Source organism: Rhodnius prolixus, unplaced genomic scaffold (genome assembly GCF_049639745.1).
Source record: "Rhodnius prolixus isolate KJV_2025 unplaced genomic scaffold, Rpr scaffold_1, whole genome shotgun sequence".
Classification (NCBI taxonomy): domain Eukaryota; kingdom Metazoa; phylum Arthropoda; class Insecta; order Hemiptera; family Reduviidae; genus Rhodnius; species Rhodnius prolixus.
The window spans coordinates 62,970,579-62,990,739 of record NW_027411581.1 but is presented as its reverse complement, the minus strand read 5'-3'; the positions used below and the strand labels follow the sequence as shown (position 1 = coordinate 62,990,739).

At 35.0% G+C, this 20,161-nt stretch overlaps 1 protein-coding gene across 3 annotated transcripts in view; it reads right to left on the bottom strand.

Annotated features, from left to right (window-relative positions):
• The window catches only part of LOC141446080 (protein APCDD1-like), a 460,040-nt gene that overhangs the window by 164,147 nt on the left and 275,732 nt on the right, over positions 1-20,161 (bottom strand). For all 3 annotated transcript variants that reach the window (XM_074112483.1, XM_074112482.1, XM_074112484.1), the window contains one exon: positions 13,478-13,709. In XM_074112483.1, coding sequence (XP_073968584.1) covers positions 13,478-13,709 — 232 coding nt within the window. The remainder of the gene's footprint in view (positions 1-13,477; positions 13,710-20,161) is intronic.

Genomic DNA, 20,161 nt, shown 5'->3' with positions numbered 1-20,161 from the left:
TTGACCCTTTAGCTATCCAGTGGTCTAATTTAATTTTGGATGAAGACGATAGATTCGAAACTATAATGCCAAACTGTATCCCCCGATTTTGTTATCATTAGGTTTTTGGATTGCCTCCATATGATAGCAAATTTAAAGACGTATTCACGTCAAAACAACGATAGAGATGCTTAAACATAAAGTTGGTTTAATGCTGAACGAGGTGCATGTTATGTTCTGTCAGAGTTCGCCAAAGTGGTCTTTGGACAAGGAGCAAAAAAAAAAAAAACCTGTAAAAAATATTAATACGTTTATTAAGACGAGATCGGTTATTACAAAACAATGGCCATATAGTAGTATAGGTTAGTTTAGTTATTAGTTTTTACATGACGTTTAGCAATCGATGTTTACACTAGTCGACTAGTCCACTCTATCGGTAAAACAGTTTGTGTTTTACGCTAAAGGTTCGTCCAAAGTTAATGTACACAGAAATTTTTTTTCTAAACGATTATTTGCGAACTTATTGTAAATTTATACTATATTTTTACATTCAAATATTAAATTTGAGTATAATTTAAATTTCATTGAAAAACAGTACAAATAAATAAAAAAACAGGACATTTATGCTAAAAAAAAAAAAAAAAAAGAACAGCGTCTTAAAAAACAGTACTGTCCTGTCAAAAACAGTACGAATGGTCACCGTATCTATATAGACCCCCAGGGGTCTTTTCTGAGCCAGGGGGTCGAAGGAAAAAAACAATTTCGAACCCAGTATAGCGGAACCTTGCAAAGAAACACCATTGCAAACCCATCTCATTAATTAAGAAGCAATACCTGAGGTTAATTTACTTATTTATAATTTACTTATTATTTAATAAATATTAAGGTATTTAAATTTCAACATTAAGATATTTTTCTACAACAACACTTCCTTCTGGCCCTCAACGCAGACTAAAGCGGCGGTGGCCACGCGACCATCTCAACACATAACGCAGACCTCCTAGGATGGTTGCTGTGTAAGCTTGCCAATCTAGCGAACTAACGGCTTCCAACACTGGATGGTCGTCGTTCACTCTACTCATGCCTCTTGGCGCACATGCATGTGCGCGCACGTGTATGTAAGTGCGTGCGCGTGTATTTGCGTCATTTCCTTACTCTCATCTCTTTTGCTTGTTATATCTATTATAGTTGCAAAATAAATGAAGATAAAAAACAAAAAAAATTCATAAAACTATTGTTACACAATGTAAAATTACTTTAATAAATCTTTAAAATCATAAGATAAATGTACAAACACAATACCTAATAGAAAGTTACATTTTAATTAACTGAAGATTACTTTTATGAGGGTCGATGGAGATTTCTGAAAAATTATATTGGGGGGTCCATGATCAGAAAAGTTTCGCGACCCCTCGAAAGCAGTCAGTCATGTTCAGGAGATGTGAAGGCTAGATGATGTATAAAAAGGTAGAGGATGAATTGGAACGACAAGATGGTACACCTGTACGAAGAGAAGAAGCAGGATAAACGAGTAAAAAAGCATTCCCCAAAAATGGGTGACCAGAAAAAGTAAAATAGTTTAATTTTATTAATTATATTTTCACCAATTCTGAGTTTGTCTTTGTTATTTTTAGAAGCGAAACAAGAAAACGCTGGAATTAAAATGTCTCTAAATGACAAAAAAAAATCTTCTCTATTCAATCAAGTTAGCAGGTCAAGATGAAATAATATACTTTTATTAAATCCTTGTCGGCAGGAAATTAAATATCCTTCTCATTTCCGGCCATTTCGCGTTCCAGTAATCTTTTTTAATATTTTTATTTTTTAAACTTTTATTTATTTAATAAACCTGTATAAACTACAATATGTAAAGTAGTCTATTTCGTGTAATCATGGATAGTTGCTGAATCGTGATGGATCCAACGCCACAATCGAAGAAGCATGATGAGAGGGGCCCCCACCAATGCTGGAACTCTCTGGAGGTTGTAAGGAAGGTTAGAAATGGAGATAAAAGATCGTTTCAGGCGTCGTGGAGAACTGTCAGGATGGGCTGTTGTGGATAAGGCTTGTGCTGTTGAGATTAGGATGTATGGGTTAGGCTTGTGTGGCTCTTCAGCCTGTCCAAAATATATTGTATATTTTAATTTTATTGAAATAAATGAAAAGTTCATTTATTAAAGATATTTTTCCAAAAAGAATTTTAAATGAGATTTGGTTAGAAATGGAATAGAATTATATTAAAATTAAGTACGTAATATATAGGACTGTCGCCATTTTCATCCAAACACAGGTTTAGTTATTATTTATTTGTTTATTTACTTTGCATTATGTGAAAATAAATATATAAAACATTTAAATGTTATTGAATATCATAAAATAATGAATTGTGAATACAAATGATCTACAGAGTTTTGTTTACACTATCTTCCTTGCGGCTCTTGGTAAGATTTATTAAAATTATTTAAGAAGAAATGGCTCTCTACTTAAAATAGGTTGCCGACCCCTGTATAGGCCATAGGACAAAAGGACCTCGTATATTGAGGTCTTGTATGGAGGTCTGAAATTGGATACATAATAAGGAGCGTTGACGATATGTCGAAGGACTTTAGATTGAATGGATTTGGGTTTCTTTGGATATTGGATGGTTTCCACAGTTCAGCTCCTTAGGTTCAGAAGTGTCTCAGTAGTGTCTTGTATAGTCAGTTTCTTCCGTACATTCATAGCGTATCTCCACCCTAGCCAGTCTTCGAATTTGTCCGTATCGTCAAACTTTTTATAATTAAAGTATCTTTCTATTCCGGAACAAAATTAATGATGAAAGAACAGACAAGGCACAAAAAAAAAAAAAGAATCATCTTAAAAGTTCAAGAAATGATTAGTTCTCGTAATATAAGAAACAACGAAACTCGTAATATGATTATGATTAATTAATTATAATACCAGCGATAAAAATCGATCTTTCTAGGATTATGGATAATTAAAATTGGTAATATGTAAACTTATTCAATTAAAATTTAATTAGTAGAGAATTCAACGAGAGGAAGTTTTGTCAGATTTCCGGTAAATGAATTATTGGGCCAATCGAATTAGCAAGTTAATCACATTAAGAACAGCTGGTAGACGATCATCCAATATTGGGCCAATATTATTGGCTAATTGTAACCGGCTCCAAGCGACGGAACTTCTTCCGCAATCGAGCCTAATTTTACTCATTTTTAATAAATACAAAATCAACCAAAAGTATTTTAACGCTTTTAGTTTAGCTTCTGATTACAGCCGCATAATATTGTACCGCGCCAGTAGCAAGATTATTAAAATAAGAAAACTGATGAGATCAAGTCGACTTTTTTTTAACTAAAAAAGAATTTAGGCCGGATATGACCCATTTGAGGGTTTCCTGTGTTCGAGAAACTGATTTTTTTTTTATAAAATGGTAGGTGTGTAGAATAGGCAAATTACCCAGTGATAAAGGGATAATGTTCAACCATCTGAAACTTAGTGATAAATGATTTTTTACCTATATATTGTACTCACGTTGCCCTAACAATTTTTAAGGGCCCTTCTCACGGTGAATAGTGGGGATGAGTACACTTTCTAGTGATTTAAAACCCCCCAAAAAAGGGTAAAGTCTCCTTTTATATTTTCCAAACTGGGACGCTAGACTTTTCCTGGCCGCCGTTCCAGTCATATCCAGCTGGATGAATTCCTTTCCAGTGACGCTAGAAATTACTTCTTTTTTTATTTCTTTATGACAAATATTGTCTATAAATTTTCAGCCAAACGAATTAAGTAAACATTAGGTTAAATTTTGGAGGTTTTCAAATACGTTCAAATTTCAAACCTTTATATCTCTCTTCCTGTTCTACAGAATTCAATGGTTTCTTTACCAAATTGTAGAGAATTGATAGCTCTATAACTGATATTAATTGCAATGATTTAGTCATAATTGTTAATGAGATATAGAAGGTTAAATTTTGGAGGAATTAGTCATAATCTTTACTGAGATATAAAAGGTTAAATTTTGGGGGTTTTCAAATACGTTCAAATTTCAAACCTTGATATCTCTCATCCTGTTCTACAGAATCCAATGATTTCTTTATCAAATTGTAGAGAATAGATAGCTCTATAACTCATATTACTTGCAATGTTTTAGTCATAATCCTTACTGAGTTATAGGAGGTTAAATTTTGGAGGTTTTCAATTATGTTTATATTTCAAACCTTTTTATCTCTCTTCCTGTTGTACAGAATTTAATGATTTCTTTACCACATTGTAGAGAATAGATAGCTCTATAAATGATATCAATTGCAATGTTTTAGTCACAATCCTTACTGAGATATAGAAGGTTGAATTTTGGAGGTTTTCAAATACGTTCAAATTTCAAACCTTTATATCTCTCTTCCTGTTGTTCAGAATTCAATGATTGCTTTACCAAATTGTAGAGAATAGATAGCTCTATAACTGATATCAATTGCAATGTTTTAGTCATAATTGTTAATGAGATATAGAAGGTTAAATTTTGGAGGTTTTCAAATACGTTCTAATTTCAAACCTTTATATCTCTCTTTCTGTTCTACAGAATTCAATGGTTTCTTTACCAAATTGTAGAGAATTGATAGCTCTATAACTGATATCAATTGCAATGTTTTAGTCATAATCGTTACTGAGATATAGATGCTTAAATTTTGAAGGTTTTCAAATAAGTTAAATACTATTTATATTTTGTGACTGCCTCAAATAAATTTATTTAGTGTTCTGTTTTTCCAGGCTTTTCGTGAAGCTATTTTTCAAGTTTGATATTGTAGCAACCTGCTGACTACGTCATAGTTATTAGTACCCTGGAGCAGTTAGCGTCAATAGAGAAGCAACAGAGCTTACTAATTAATTGATCTACTAATCAAACGTCACAGAACATGCAATTACACGGAGAACACGCTTGAAGCACGCTGTAATTGATTTTCGTCATACGGTTTTTTACTATATTGTTACTTTCATTCAATGAATGAAATAAATATTTTTTTGTACAAAACATAGAAGCTCCTTTTGTTTATGTTTTATTCATTCTTAAGTAAGTGGTGTTGGAACAGATTTTAAACGGTAGTAGATTTAGGGGCTCTTGTGCTTCCAGTTTTCCTGGTTGAATGTATGCGTGTGCGGTCAGCCTAGCCAGCCAGCCAGAGACTGTGCGACAGATGGGTGACATATCCGGACCCCGACTAGGTCGTTGCTAGTTTTAATGCCATTCGCATACATTACACGCTATAAACCCTTCGTAACCGCTGACAACGGGCCTACCCCACCGTACTCTTCCCACTAAAATCTTCAAAAATCTCTCCTCAGTTTCTCACTTTGCTGAGCACAATCGCCGGAGTGTCCCTTTGTTTGCTTCACGAAATATTTCAAATAACTATTTAAAAAAATATTTTTAATTTTATTTTATATTTTAAATTTATTTCGTTGTTTACAATCTTCAATCTGCACAATAAATAAATAGAGAAATTGAAGGATAAATGGATGCGTGAAAGGCAGGAGGAGAGAAACTACCCAGCGGTAGCACTCTCTACACTCTACAGGATATTAATGACAATGTTTATTATCTTTAGACTGTAAGGAGGTCGCGGAGCCATTGGCTATTCAGTCGGCGTGGAGTATTAAGGATGTCAGAGGAGGCGAGAGACTGCAAAAGTGAATTAGGAGCTAGTCGAGAGAGAGCTGTATGGAACTTTTGGTATTTAGTCTTGGCGAGTTGGTCCTACGAAGGGAATGTTGAGGTAGTTGTGAAGAGTGATGTTAGTCACCGTAGAAAGGAGCGTCAACTATCTTTCACAGGAGTTTTGATTGGAATGTTTTTACTCAGAGCCACCTCAGGGATAGTGGCTCCTAACCACCTAAGTGGTTTAAAACTGTAGCGACACGGTGACGTATATTTATAAAAAAAATATTAAAAATGTTTACCTCTTTGTAGATTGATTGATTAAATAGCTGTACTTGATTCATGTATGGGCTTAACGAATCTAAGTCGCAAAACATCACCTTCACTCTTCGTCGCATTACTCTTCCTCCAGTCTTCTATAACCTAACACCTCTACCCAGTAGTGGACGTTGCCCGCTACCTCTTAGACCGAAGACTTTCTTGGAACCCCCACATTAGACTTAAAAGAAAAGAACTAAACAGACATCTCTGGAGAACAAAAGACTGATTTATACTACTATTTTGAAACCCATCTGGGCGTATGGAATAGAATTCTGTGTGGTTCAACCAAACGCTCCAATCTCCGAAAGGATTCAATCGCTACAATCTAAAATACTTCGAACTATTTGTAAACGCTCCATTTTATGTCTCCCAACCTGGACTATATATGCACTGACCTTAATATTCCCTTTTTGTCGCCACAAGTCGCTGAAAACACGATACAGAAAAGTTCCACTTCAGCCTGCAATCTCATATAAATCCTCTAGCTCAAAATCTTTCTTCTAGAACTCTTCCTGACAAGACAACCCGGGCAAGACGTCTTAAGAGACAGTTTGGCCTCGTGATCTCCTCTCAAGTGAAGAGAGTGGGACTAACCATATAATGTTTTGGAGTGTTACCATTGGGTGGTAACTTCTCCACTCGTTACCTTATCATTTATTACTCTATTGTATCATTGTTACTTGGAACCCCCACATTAGACTTAAAAGAACAGAACTAAACAGACATCTCTGGACAACAAAAGACTGATTTATACTTTTATTTTGAAACCCATCTGGGCGTATGGAATAGAATTCTGTTTGGGCGCTGATTGTAGAGCACAAATAAACGCCCCCCAAGAAAATTTAGTGTTTCACAAATCCAAAGTGTTTATAATCCATCCCATCCCATAAATTTGAAATTTTATTTATCTGTTGAATCCGTATTTGTGTTCTAAAGTTGATGAGCACTAAAATGACCCTTTATTCTGAAGCTTAACCGCTAATTCCCTCTTCCAGAACTGCCTTGATAAGCTATAAAACATCCCCCCCCCCCAACTGCAGTATAATTTTGCAACAAGTGAAGCTGATACAATATGATACATAGAATAAATACAAGAATAGCATGAGGGGAGAATTCACCCATTGGTGAAACTCCCAAAGAGGTACAGTTCCACTATTGTACATTGGCTTCATACTTCATTGGGAAGATCGCGTGGCCACCGGCGCTTTAATCGCCTGGGAGGATTCCCTGATAGAGTAGTAAGTTGTGATACTAGTGGATTAGGGATGTGAGGTGGATTGAAGTATGAAATTTAATGTAACGGAATCTTACAGCTTCTGAAGCATAGGGGAACAAGGAAATCTCGGTGCAAGGTAAGAATAGAAAGAAAGTAAGGAGCATTAGCGATTCTACGGAGTGTTTTTGACTGGAAGGATTGGATTCTAATTTTTTCTATTCTATGTTTCTGAGGATTCGACTGATGTTGGGCGTCTTTAAAAAAGAAAACATTTAAAAAAATAAAGGGGTGATTAAATAATAAAGTTGGACATTATTTCCAGATCAATAAATACTTTTAAGAACTCTTGCGGTCAGAAATGGTACATTCCTTTTTTTCAACATGATTATGGTCTATTGGCTTCAAAGAACATAACTCGGCTTTATAGTAGTAAAACTGGATTGAGTAAATATTTCTTTGGAACCCAAACCATAATATACAATAAAAGTGGGTACATAAACAAATTGTTCTTGCCCCTCCCCCTAAAGTGACTTAAAAAACCGTTTTACTCTTTCAATCTATTTTCGCTCAACCAACCAGCATCCATTTATTCTCCTATCTCTCTCTCTCTCTCTTTCCACTTCAATTCAAACATTTCTCCCGTCAAAAACACTCTCTATTCACTTACTTCAACAAAAAAAGAATCAAGTAAAGGAGAAAACTATTGACCGAAAGTTACTTAGAAATGCGCTTTTCTTTTAAGCGCATATTCTTTTGTCATTGGCCTGGCTACAAAGAATATGCCAAAAAAAAAAAAAATGAAAATAAGATAAGATATGTAAAAGAATTATTGAATTTATTCCACGTTCATTATGGCTAATTCAATAAAAGACAGAGAGTTACTGACTTTACTGGCATCCTGATAATTCCTTGTTAAAAGCGATAAATGATCCCTAGATGATCATGGTAAACAAAAGATTTGAACTACGATACTACCTCTGCTAATTTTAGAAGACTAAAATCCAAACTACGGCTACATTACAAACGACTTATCTACTTATCCGAACTACAAAACCATCTTTGACATGGCCTTACATTTAGACAAGATCTAAACAAACGATTTGAACAACTAACTCTTCTATTTTTGGAAGACTAAGACTAAGATCAAAACTACCGCTACATAACAAACGACTAATCTAGTTACCTCACTGAAACAATCTTGAAAAATTTAGACAACAACTAAACAAACGATTTGAACTACTACCTCTGCTATTTTTAGAAGACTAAGATCCAAACTACCGCTACATTACAAACGACTTATCTATACTTAACCTTACTGAAACCAACTTGGGCATGGCCTTACATTTAGACAACACCTAAAAAAACGATTTGAACTACTACCTCTGCTATTTTTGGAAGACTAAAATCCAAACCACGGCTACATTACAAACGACTTATCTATACTTAACCTTACTGAAACCAACTTGGGCATGGCCTTACATTTAGACAACACCTAAACAAACGATTTGAACTACTATCACTGCTATTTGGAAGACTAAAATCCAAACTACCGCTACATAACAAACGACTTATCTATTTAACCTAACTGAAACAATTTGGGCATGGCCTTACATTTAGACAAGACCTAAACAAATGATTTGAACTACTATCACTTCTATTTTTGGAAGACTAAAATTACCAAACTACCGCTACATTACAAACAACTTATCTACTTATCCTAACTACAAAACCATCTTTGACATGGCCTTACATTTAGACAACACCTAAACAAACGATTTGAACTACTAACTGTGCTATTTTTGGAAGACTAAAATCCAAACTACCGCTACATTACAAACGACTTATCTACACTTAACCTTACTGAAACCTACTTGGACATGGCCTTACATTTAGACAAGACATAAACAAACGATTTGAACTACTGCCTCTGCTATTTTTAGAAGACTAAGATCCAAACTACCGCTACATTACAAACGACTTATCTATACTTAACCTTACTGAAACCATTTTGGACATGCTCTTACATTTAGACAATACCTAAACAAACGATTTGAACTACTACCTCCGCTATTTTTGGAAGACTAAAATCCAAACTACCGCTACATTACAAACGACTTATCTACTTAAACTTGGACTTGAACTTACACTGTTAAACTTTGGGGTACAACTAAACGTTTTGATTCCTTCAAGTTTAGTATTTTCATTTAAAATAAAACTCCAAGAACGGTTTCCTTTTTTTTTAGATTCCCTGACTAAGACTAAAATATTGTTTTCCATTCCGAGGTAGTCATAATTAAATATAATAAGTTATAAATATTTATTATTCTGATGCTTATTTAGCTATATTTCAGACAATTTCAGACAATCAACCAACCAGTTATTATTATTACTTTTTAATTATTTATTATCATTGAATTTATTAATTAGAGCCAAATATTAAATTTATATAATGAGTTTGATTGAGCCTTTTCTTTGTCGGAGGGGGTGTGTGGGGGGGACTGAAAATTTGTTAATTCACAGTGTCTCTCATTTGTTTGGGAAATGACAATGAATTTCATCGAGCACTTCTCACTTAACATGGCCGACTACCCCGTTTGCCCAGAAAGTATCCAATTTCCCCCCCCCCCATCACTATATATTTCAATTAAGGTTTTCTGTAATCAAAGTCACAAGTAATTAATTTAAAAGTATTTTATTGCCGGATGGGCGTTGCTATTAATGTCCAGAATGTAATTTAATTTAATCAAAAGTAAAGTGGACTGAAAGGAAGGAAAGATGGAAGGAAGGATTACTTTACGGAAGTCAAGTGAGTAACTTTTCTCAGTTTAACAGGAAGAGGGTTCCCGCATTCTTTCTTCAAAATTCTCATTTCCTGCTTTTAAGGAGGATAAAAGTTAATGAAGCAGATATTTTGGTCTGGGAATTATTTATGGATTATTACTTAGACTTGCTACACTGATAATTGTCATCCACCTGAAAAAGGTAACCCATCACTGGGTTAGGGTGTACAAACAAGCTCAGGTTCGCCAACAATGCAAAAAAAAAAAAAATAGCCGCTCTGATAGGTCATTTAAGCACAATAATTGCCTCAGCATGATAAAGCATGATTTAACCAGTTGAACTGTTTATGACGAAGATATTCGTCATGAAAAAAGTGTTAAAATTTTGTGTTATGACGATGTGATATTCGTCATGCGTTTTCAGTAGTGACCATCGGCAGTTAATTTTGCAATTTTAGTTAAAACTAAAATATATTCGTAAACTGCAAGAAGTTTCGAATATTTTAGAGGCCATGTCGAAATAAAAAGAACTAATAGTATAGATATAGTATGAATTAGTAAATGTATCCTTGTCTTTTATTAGTAATCACTGAATCAATAATGAATACATTTTATTGTGTTAGGCTAGACTATGCAGTAAGTGGCGCGCCTGTTGATAAAAAAACCAGGGATGAGCATCCTTTTGTTCCCTACTTACCTGGTATTCAAGAGGCGGAGCTTTTTTTTTTTTTTTGGCACATGTGCGGGGCTCATCCAAAATGCTGAGTCGCGGGGCTACACTAACCTGCCAAGATATTTCCCTGCATAACTGTTTGAACTGTTTGTACTTTTAACATCTGGTCGTCAGGGATTCATTTGCATAAATACCAGGTCTGTAATGGTGCGACCCTACTCGGGATAATTGCAGCAGTGTGCATTCTTTGTAATTTTGGTAATTTTTTCAGTCAGCTGTTTACATAGTGGCACAGGTTTTTTTCCCCAAGTTTTATGATTCTTTGTCGGATTTCCTCATAACTCTTTCATCATTTGAATGCGTATTTCGAGATAATAAAGTAATTTAGAAAATATTTTTGTCCAATCGAAGAAAGTAAATCAGCGTGTAGCAAGCTGTTACCAGATCATAGTATATTCCAGTGCAACGAAATTTATTTTTGATGTTTTTGGTTCCTATTTATGTTAATTTAAATAAATGTACATGAAATAAATAAAGAAAAAAAAAATATAAAAATCATTTCATTGCAACCCAATTTCATATCAAACATATTCTGGGTTTGACGAATATATTCGTCATCGGTTAATTTGTACGACGCACGTAGGGGACACATTTTCCAATAAGGTCGAAACAGTTAGCTGGTTAACTAACTTTGATGAGCGGAAGTGATCCTTTTTATTAAATAATTTGGTGACTTTTATCGATTTCTTTTCCCGTATAGAATAGTTTAACTAAAAAATGTCACAATAGATATCTAATTTGATTGGACAGTACTAACTAGTTACTATAAGTTCAAAAACATCCGTTTAACTCATTAAGAATGGAACAATTCAATTGGGTTCCTCACTAATCATGAGTATAGTCAATATGGCAAGAGGAATGGCCCTAAGGAGTTACCGGAAGGAGGCGTATCCCTTTGGGCTTTAACGCTGGTCTGAACCGTACATGTTCTAGCCCTTCCCTTCTTGAATAATAAATTGTAAGTTAGACAGCAAGCATGTATATACAGACACCTGCTGAAGAGCGTCTACTTGAGCAGGATATCAAGTCCCCAGGTACATGTGTCAACTTTACATATGTAACTGACGTCATCGGAGTGCACACAGACAGGAAACAAGGCGCCATGTTGAGCCTAATTTAAATTTTATTATCATGTTCATTTACAGAGAGGAAGGCAAAGTAACAGGTCTAACTAATTTCGCACTGAATAATCCGATTAGTGCACATATCGATGGTGAACAACAAAGTGTGGTCCCTTACCGCTTGGGCTGTTCAAACACGTAGCAACTTCCGTTTGCTGTATTATTCATCTTAAATTATTTACTCTCTCTTTCCATCTTTCTTTTTGCTACAAAACGCGAGAATAGCAGCTATCTTCATTCATTTAGTAAAACTTTGGGTTTTAATTAAAGTAATTGATTTTCTTTTAAAAGAAGAAGAAAATTATACAATTATCTCGCCTAAATTAACGCTTTTTCCGTTGCTTTGTGCAGCTATTTTCGCTTCTGCGTATTCCTTCTTTTTTTTTTTTTTTTTTGTATTCAGGTTTCCATTTCCAGCCTTGAGCTACAAAGTAATCATTAGCGGGAGCGAGAGAGAAAGGGAAACTCTACAAAGGCTTTTCTTTTAATTTTCACACTCCGTTCATTGGAAAATTTACGTTGAAAAATGGAATTTGTTAAATGCTTAACGGCTTTATAGTTTACTTAAGCGAAACGTCTCGTTTCTTTTATCTCTCTCATCGGCCAGTAAAATTTAAACTAAAAAACATCGGTATACGTATATACAGGGTGAACCAGTAAGTAATGTCCACAGTCCTACTGTATGTAGTACGTCTAAAGTGGAGTTCAATGAGTATTGGCCAACTTCATATTTACCACTGTCCTTGAGTGACGACACTTTAATTTTTTATATATAGTATTAAATAGTACTTGTTTAAAATATTTCCTACCATTTTCTCAAATATTTCGAATTTTTTTTTTTTTTTTTAGTGCAATTTGTAACCTTGGACTTCCTTATTTTAAGACAGCCTACTTTAAAATTGACTACTGGTCCATCTAAAAGAGTTTTCAATGAATTAAACAACTTGATAACTTAACACTGTTGAGAGCTCGTGAACACGTTTTCTTGCAAAACAAAACCTAATTTCTCATACGAAGATAAAAGGAATCCTGGAAACTTTTACTAAAAAGTGGCCAGCACCTACGTCTGATAATGATCCCCATAAGAGCCTAATGAGTTTTCTTAAAAATTTCGATTACTTTTATTTTTCCAGTATCCAGGAGGAAGATTGAGGCTGTTTGGAGAATAACTTATGCTTCGAAATGGTATCAGTTTTTAAGAAAATTCATCTGTCTTTCTAACCGTGTCATCAAGAATCGAATTCGGACTAAAACTTTCTGAGTAATAACATTTTTATTGCTAAAAAAAGTAATGTTTTTAGGAAAAAAAATTAAAGTGACGTCACTCAAGGACAGTGGAGAATATGAAGTTGGCCAATAATACGTCATTGAACTCCACTTTAGATGTACTGCACACAGTAGGCCTATGGACAATACTTACTGGTTCACCCTGTATATAAAAGAGGAAGTGCCTTCAATTGGTTTATATAAGGTAAAAAACTGGTGAAACAACTCCCACTCAATTCCCTTTTACTATACAACTTGAGCTTTCATTTGACACCAATGAAGAACTAGAAAGCATCCTGCTAGAAAGCACAAGAAATCTATGAAATTCTAAAAAAAAAAAAAAAAAAAAAAAAAAAATCTACCAAATTAAAGAAGCACTGAAATTAAGCAAATACTGAATGCGCTCACCTTGACACTATGTAGAATGATGCTGGCTATTTCCAAAGCAAGTTCAACTTGGCTACCACCCTGGGTGAGCAACGATTTCCCACGGACACCGCACTTTCCTTTCGCTTGCCGGGACATCAATGGCCTGGAACAATCTTCGTCAGCGTATAAATGTTCTATTTGTATATAGGTTCCGTTTTCTACATACAATTGTTTGCGTAGAACGTATTCCGGCCCGCTGCGTGTTTCACACCTGTAAAAAAAACCATGAAAAGGAAAAAATTTAATTACTTTGGGTAGAATTTAAATTCACGAATTTCCATTTATAGAGATAAGAAAAAGTTTTCTCTCACTGTTACGGGAACTTAAGGATGTAAAATTGAAAATTGTTCATTGATTCATCAGCTCATTTTTTTAGAAATTTATGATTTTGAAATATATTACTTACAGTAATATTGTTTATAAAATTTGAAAACTCTAAATTAGGTCATTTTGAACAGATAAATTTAGAGCTTTCCTAAATACCTCATACAGTGAACATTGTACAAAATATATGTGATAAATAAATAAATAAATAAATGAGTTTCCGGTTGATTAAAATTACGTAAGAGACTCGCTGCGGCGGTACATAAACTAAATTTATCTACGCAACGATCAATGGTTACTTAAGTTGGGAACCAATAATTCGATTACCAAAACTGGGATTACAAATATTTCGTGACATGGTGTCAAGTTTTTTTTTTTGTTTTTTTTTTTTGGCATTGGCTTCCGCCATACAGCCAGCATCGTCTAGGTGCTTATCACTAGAATATCACTTACTCTCCATTCTTACCTACAAATACATTCGCTTCACACATTCCTCATTCTACTATATACCGCTATTTACATAAACTACTGCTAATGAATGGAGCAGCACTCTGTGCTCCTGCCATCCTTCTCGCTTAACCAAAATTAAAATCACGTAATCCTTCTCTAAGCATTTTGTTCCATTCATTCTAATTCGGCTATAGCTTCTAAATACATTCATATTTCATTGCTAGCTCTGCTATCAACTTAAGCACATAACTGTTGGTGGAGAATATAATGTCTTCGTAGCGAAATGGTGCATCTAAATAAATACCTGTATATATCGTCAAACATTCGTTTCCTTTCTACCACATAACGTGGACATATCATTATTACATGTTTGAAATCTTCCTCCTCATTGCAATCTACGCAAAGAGGAGAGGACCTTTTGTTGATCCTGTGTAGATACGATCCGCACACCGCGTGGTTCGCTCTCAGCCTGCTTATTGTCGTAACAACCCATTTATTAGTGACAGTTCCCTTAAACCATGGTTGTCTAGGTAACTGATCTGCCATAGTTTTATAGAATCTACCTTTATCACCATTATTGTAATCTGTCTGCCATTTTTGTAGTGCTGCTTTTGCAATTATACCCTTGATATCGGTGTGTGGTAATTTATAATTAGCCATTTCCCCACTATTGGTGGCTTCCTTTGCAAGTGTATCAACAATTTCATTCTCTTTTATACCACAATGACCTCTTACCCACAAAAAATTAATGCAGACTCCCTTCTCTTTAAAAATGGCAATAGTTTCTACAATCTCTGCGATAATGTGATTCATTCCTGCAGACTGGTTGTGTATATGTGATAATTTACACAACGCACTCGGGCTGTCACTAATAATGGTATATTTTTTCTCCGACAACGAATAAATATATTCGTCATCCAGTATTAGGGTCGCCCTAGGTAAAAATATACACTTGGAGCCCAGTATTCCTCCCAGTATAACTTATATAATACATACAGTGGCTCACAGTCAAAATGATACACCAGGTTATTTGTTAGAAATTGTTGAATAAGTAGATCAAAATTATATTTAATTGAAAAAAAATTATTTATTTCAATTAATAAACATCCTAGTAATATGTTCTTTGTGTGAAAACAAATGAGTCAAGTTGTTGAACTGAATAAGGCTAGATACATACAGTGGCTCCCGGTGAAATTGATACACTTGAGTAGATAAATAAAAAGTCCTAAAACACCATAACACTGCCACCCCCAATGTTTCACAGTTGGGCGGAAATTTTGATTTGGCAAGTTCTTCTCCTGGTTTCCACCACAGATAGGAACGTCCATCGGACCTGAAAATATTAAATTTACTATATTACACTAGTACAAAACTCGGGGTCGTTTATTAAATATTCATTTGAAAATTATACCCTAACTGAAAGGTTTCTTTCGCGCTACTCTTCCATGAAATTTGTTTGTTCTTAGCACATGTCGAACTGTTTCTGGACTTACTGAGTGACCTAAATGTTTTGATAGTTCCACGGCTAATTTTTGGTGCACTCAGGAATGGATTTCACTTCTCTAAGGATCCATGACTCATCCCTATCATTTAATTTTTTTTTTTTTGTAGATTTAGTTTTTTTTTTCCTGGCAATGCGGTTTTCCTTTGTGTACCTCTCCGTTCAGCCATTTTCCATCATTCAAATGTTTAATTCACGTTCTTTAAGAGTTGTATGTACTCCCATTACTGGAAAAGTTCAAATAAACGGCAGATATTGTCTCTGAAGAGAACCAAATGATTTCGCCAGAAGAGTTTAGAAAACAATTTAAACAATTAAACCAGAGGAGAAAACAATTTAAAGTAAACAAATACATACAATATAGGGGCAAAGAACGTTGTATCATTTTCACTGTGATTTTAGTCAATTGTAAACAAATGTGTTTATTCTTATTAATAAATCATTGGTTCATTTTCATTTGTTTTCACACAAAGAACATATTACTAGGATGTTTATTAATTGAAATAAATAATTTTTTTTCAATTAAATATAATTTTGATCTACTTATTCAACAATTTCTAACAAATAACCTGGTGTATCATTTTGACTGTGAGCCACTGTATGTATTATATAAGTTATACTGGGAGGAATACTGGGCTCCAAGTGTATATTTTTACCTAGGGCGACCCTAATACTGGATTATTAAATAACATAAGGTCGGAGGCGACTAGCAAACATACTTTACTATAAATTTGTCATATTAACCATTAAATAAAATCCAAGGCCTACTAGACCCCAGGAATCGAACCCACTAAACCAACAATACATCTTAGCATTGCGGGTCTAGCCTCTTAACCGCCTAACATACTTTACCATATAGATTTCTCATATTAACTATTAAATAAAATCCAAGGCCTAGACCCAAGGAATCGAACCCACTAAACCAACAATACATCTTAGTGTTGCGGGTCTAGCCTATAATCGCCCGGCTACCGTGGCGTCTATAACTCAATTATGTTTATATACATATATATATGTTTTTTATAAAGAAAAAGTTCTACTCTTTTATCAATGTCCAAAACAATTACATTAATTAAATTCTAAACAACAGTCGAAAGAAATAAATGTCAAAAAGAATTTGTGGGGAGGGGGAGAAGTTTAGAAAGCCAACCAAGACTTAGCTTCCAAGAGTTTAATTAACTTTTCTTAGTTAACATTAACTTTTGTTTGACTTAGCATTCCATTCCGCCATTTACTTAATTCCCAGTTTTCTATTTTATTATTACAAGACTTGCGTCACTTCCGCCAAAGTAAGACGTGAGAAAACAAGAGATTATAATTTGGTTGTGCTTTCTTCTTCCTTGACATCATTCTCAACTTCTGATAGATTTAAGTTTACAGAGAGGTAAAATAAGACCGACCAGTCAAGTATTTTAACAAACTTCTTTCACATTCTTTTTACTGAACATTAGTTGGCATCAATGGAGTTTCCGCTTCTTACATATATACACTACGTCAGAATACTGCCAACAATACAGTACTACCATGGCCACCCATTCCATACAAAAAAAAAGTCTTTTGTACCTACACAAGTTCAGGGAATAACCTGAACACAGCCCTTAAAGGTCTTGAACCTGAGCCATTTAGGGCATTTCCATTTTCTCTCACAGTCTTATTCACTTAGTCTTATTGGTTTACAGAGGAAAATGCTTTATTTTCTATTTCCCAAGATTTGATCTCTTTTCTATGGCCAGCAATGATCTTAGCATCCCCTGGAAATGCTATTACCGACAATGGTAACATCACTTCAAGCATGTAGCTATCATTTTTGTTTTTATTTTCTAAAGGAAAACCAAGTTTCCAATGAAGAGTTCTTTAAATGACCCCCACCCCCAAACTGAGGTCGTGAAAAATCGTAATTGCGTGAAAAATATTTCTTAAAAAAAGAAAAAAGAAAAAGGAAAACTCACAGGATACTGAATCCTATATATTTCCATTTGAACCCACCAAATCCGGAAAATAGATTACGATAGAAACTTTCAAACGGAAAAGCCATTTTGCTTTCTCCCTTTTCTTCTTCTTCTTCTTCAAAGGACTTTGCCGAAAATGGTCTTATGCTGGACTTACCAAGTGTAAGAAGATGAATGTAGCAGATAAAAATGTATCAAAATTACACGTTAGAAGTGAATGCTTAGGGAATTATCATGAAAGGAAGTCCTGCGAGTGTTGACCACAGATTTATTCGTTATTCAGCCGCAGACATGCGCCACTACCATTTCCGGCTAGTTTCTAAAAATCCAATTTTTCCTGGCCGCTAAATCTCTTACCGAAATTTCCACGAAAACACTGATAAAGCCAAAGTATGAGCATATACTTTTTTTATTTTACAGCATTTCCAAAATTTAGTCCTTTTTTTTTAAGAAAATAAAAACTGAAGTAGAATTACTAAAAGCAACTCCTTGAGTATGGCTACAACAATCTGCTACAACCGACGGGTCCACCCTCCACAACTTGAAGTGAACATGCTATCCAAGTGGCACTGCCATCCATCACTGTGCCCGTACATCAGATCCTCTCCTGTTGGGTGATATACTATGTATGTACGAGCAATGTTGGTCCTGGTTTCTAAAGAGGCTAAGCTCAACTTGGACTTGGAAACTAGTCGTAAGTTCAGTGCACAAAAAAACTATCACAAGAACGAGATTAATCCAACTCAATTTTACTCTAACTGCAGTTTACGCAATTAAATGTCAACTATTTATACTGGATAAGCAGCTGATTTCAAGGTCGTGTTCACTTTAAAGAAACTATTTTCCGGAAAAAAGAAATCTTTTCAGCTAAATGGCACTTCCGCTCGGCTGATTCCCTCCTAATTTGGAATATATATATCTGTTTCGTCGCATTGAACCCCTCCCATGGCGGTGCCTTTGATCTTTCCTTCTCACTATTTCTCTCTCCTCTCTCTTATTTCTCGTATTAGACGTTATCTCGCGTATTCTCGCGCTATAGCCTTTTCTTGTAGCCCCCAACTATTTTATTTTCTTAAACTTTTATTGTGTTTATTTCTTAGTTCCCACGGTATCGAACCTTTCCTTCTTCTACTCTTTCGTAACCATATCTGTTCATTTCCGTTTGCAGTTAGTCAGTCGTCTCTTGGATCTGCTCTCCTCGATATATAGTGCGCATCCGCTGTACCACTGCTTCGTAAAGCATCCAAGAGTTAGCGGTGGCCGCCTTCCAGTACCATGCAGCTCATTAAAGAAAAGTAAAGTAAAGTAATTGCCTATTTTTTCAGGCGGGCTACCGAATCAGGTGTCTTGGACGGAGGCGACTAGCAAACATACTTTACTGTAAATTTCTCATATTAACCATTAAATAAAATCCAAGGCCTACAGACTGGGCATCGAACCCACTAAACCAACAATACATCTTAGCATTGCGGGTCTCGCCTCTAAACCGCTCGGCTATCGTGGCGCCTCGCAGTGCAGCTCATTATTTGCTTCGCTTCCCCCTTTCCCTCCTCAAATAAACGTCCTACGAACCACTTCTGGTCTATTTCCGCCTGCTCCGGTATCCCTTCTCACTAAGCATCTCTGTTCTAGACATACACACGCTCGCACATCCCTACACAACTGTATATCGTACATAAGCTCCTTAACAGTTCCAATTCCTTTATACCGCTTATTTAGCGTCTGCAGAGATCCACCTAGGTGGTGTTTGGTACTTAGTTCACTTCCGGTACTTCAAAGGTAAGTGCTTTCTTAATCTTCTCTTTGCTCCATTCCATCTATATATTTTCATTGCCTTATTTATTATAAATCGATTGTGGTACCTCCCTTCGGGCAGATTATTGCTCGAGAAAGATTATTGCCTATTTCAGGTGAATAAGTTTTTATTCGTTTTATTGGCAAGTTTACGACTTAGTCCCTAGTTCATCTAGTTCCAAGCCTGGCAATAAAACGAAAGAAAAATTATAAACTAGCAATAATCTTTCATCCTTATTAATATTTAACAGGTGGCTAAGTTCTAGGCTGTAATGGAAATTTACGAGGAAAGCCCAACTTGCTTAGAAATGCACATATAATACGTTTTACAGCTTTTCAATGAGTTCGCTAAGATTAAAGAAAAAAAAAAAGTAGAGATTTTCCGGTAAAAAGCTCAAGAAACTGGAAAATTGACTCAGTAAAATGTGAAAATTGATCTTCGATTGGCTGATTTTGTTCTAAAGCTTATTGACTGGTCAAATGAACGCATCTTTAGGGATTGGCAATCAATAGATATGTTAGGGGTTGTAGGGAGAGTTAAATTTAAGGTTAAGTTTAGTTAGGTTGTGTTATGGAGAGTTAGGAGTTAAATTTGACGGTTAAGGTTTCTATTGAGTAGGTTGTGAGGCGCCACGATTGCCGAGC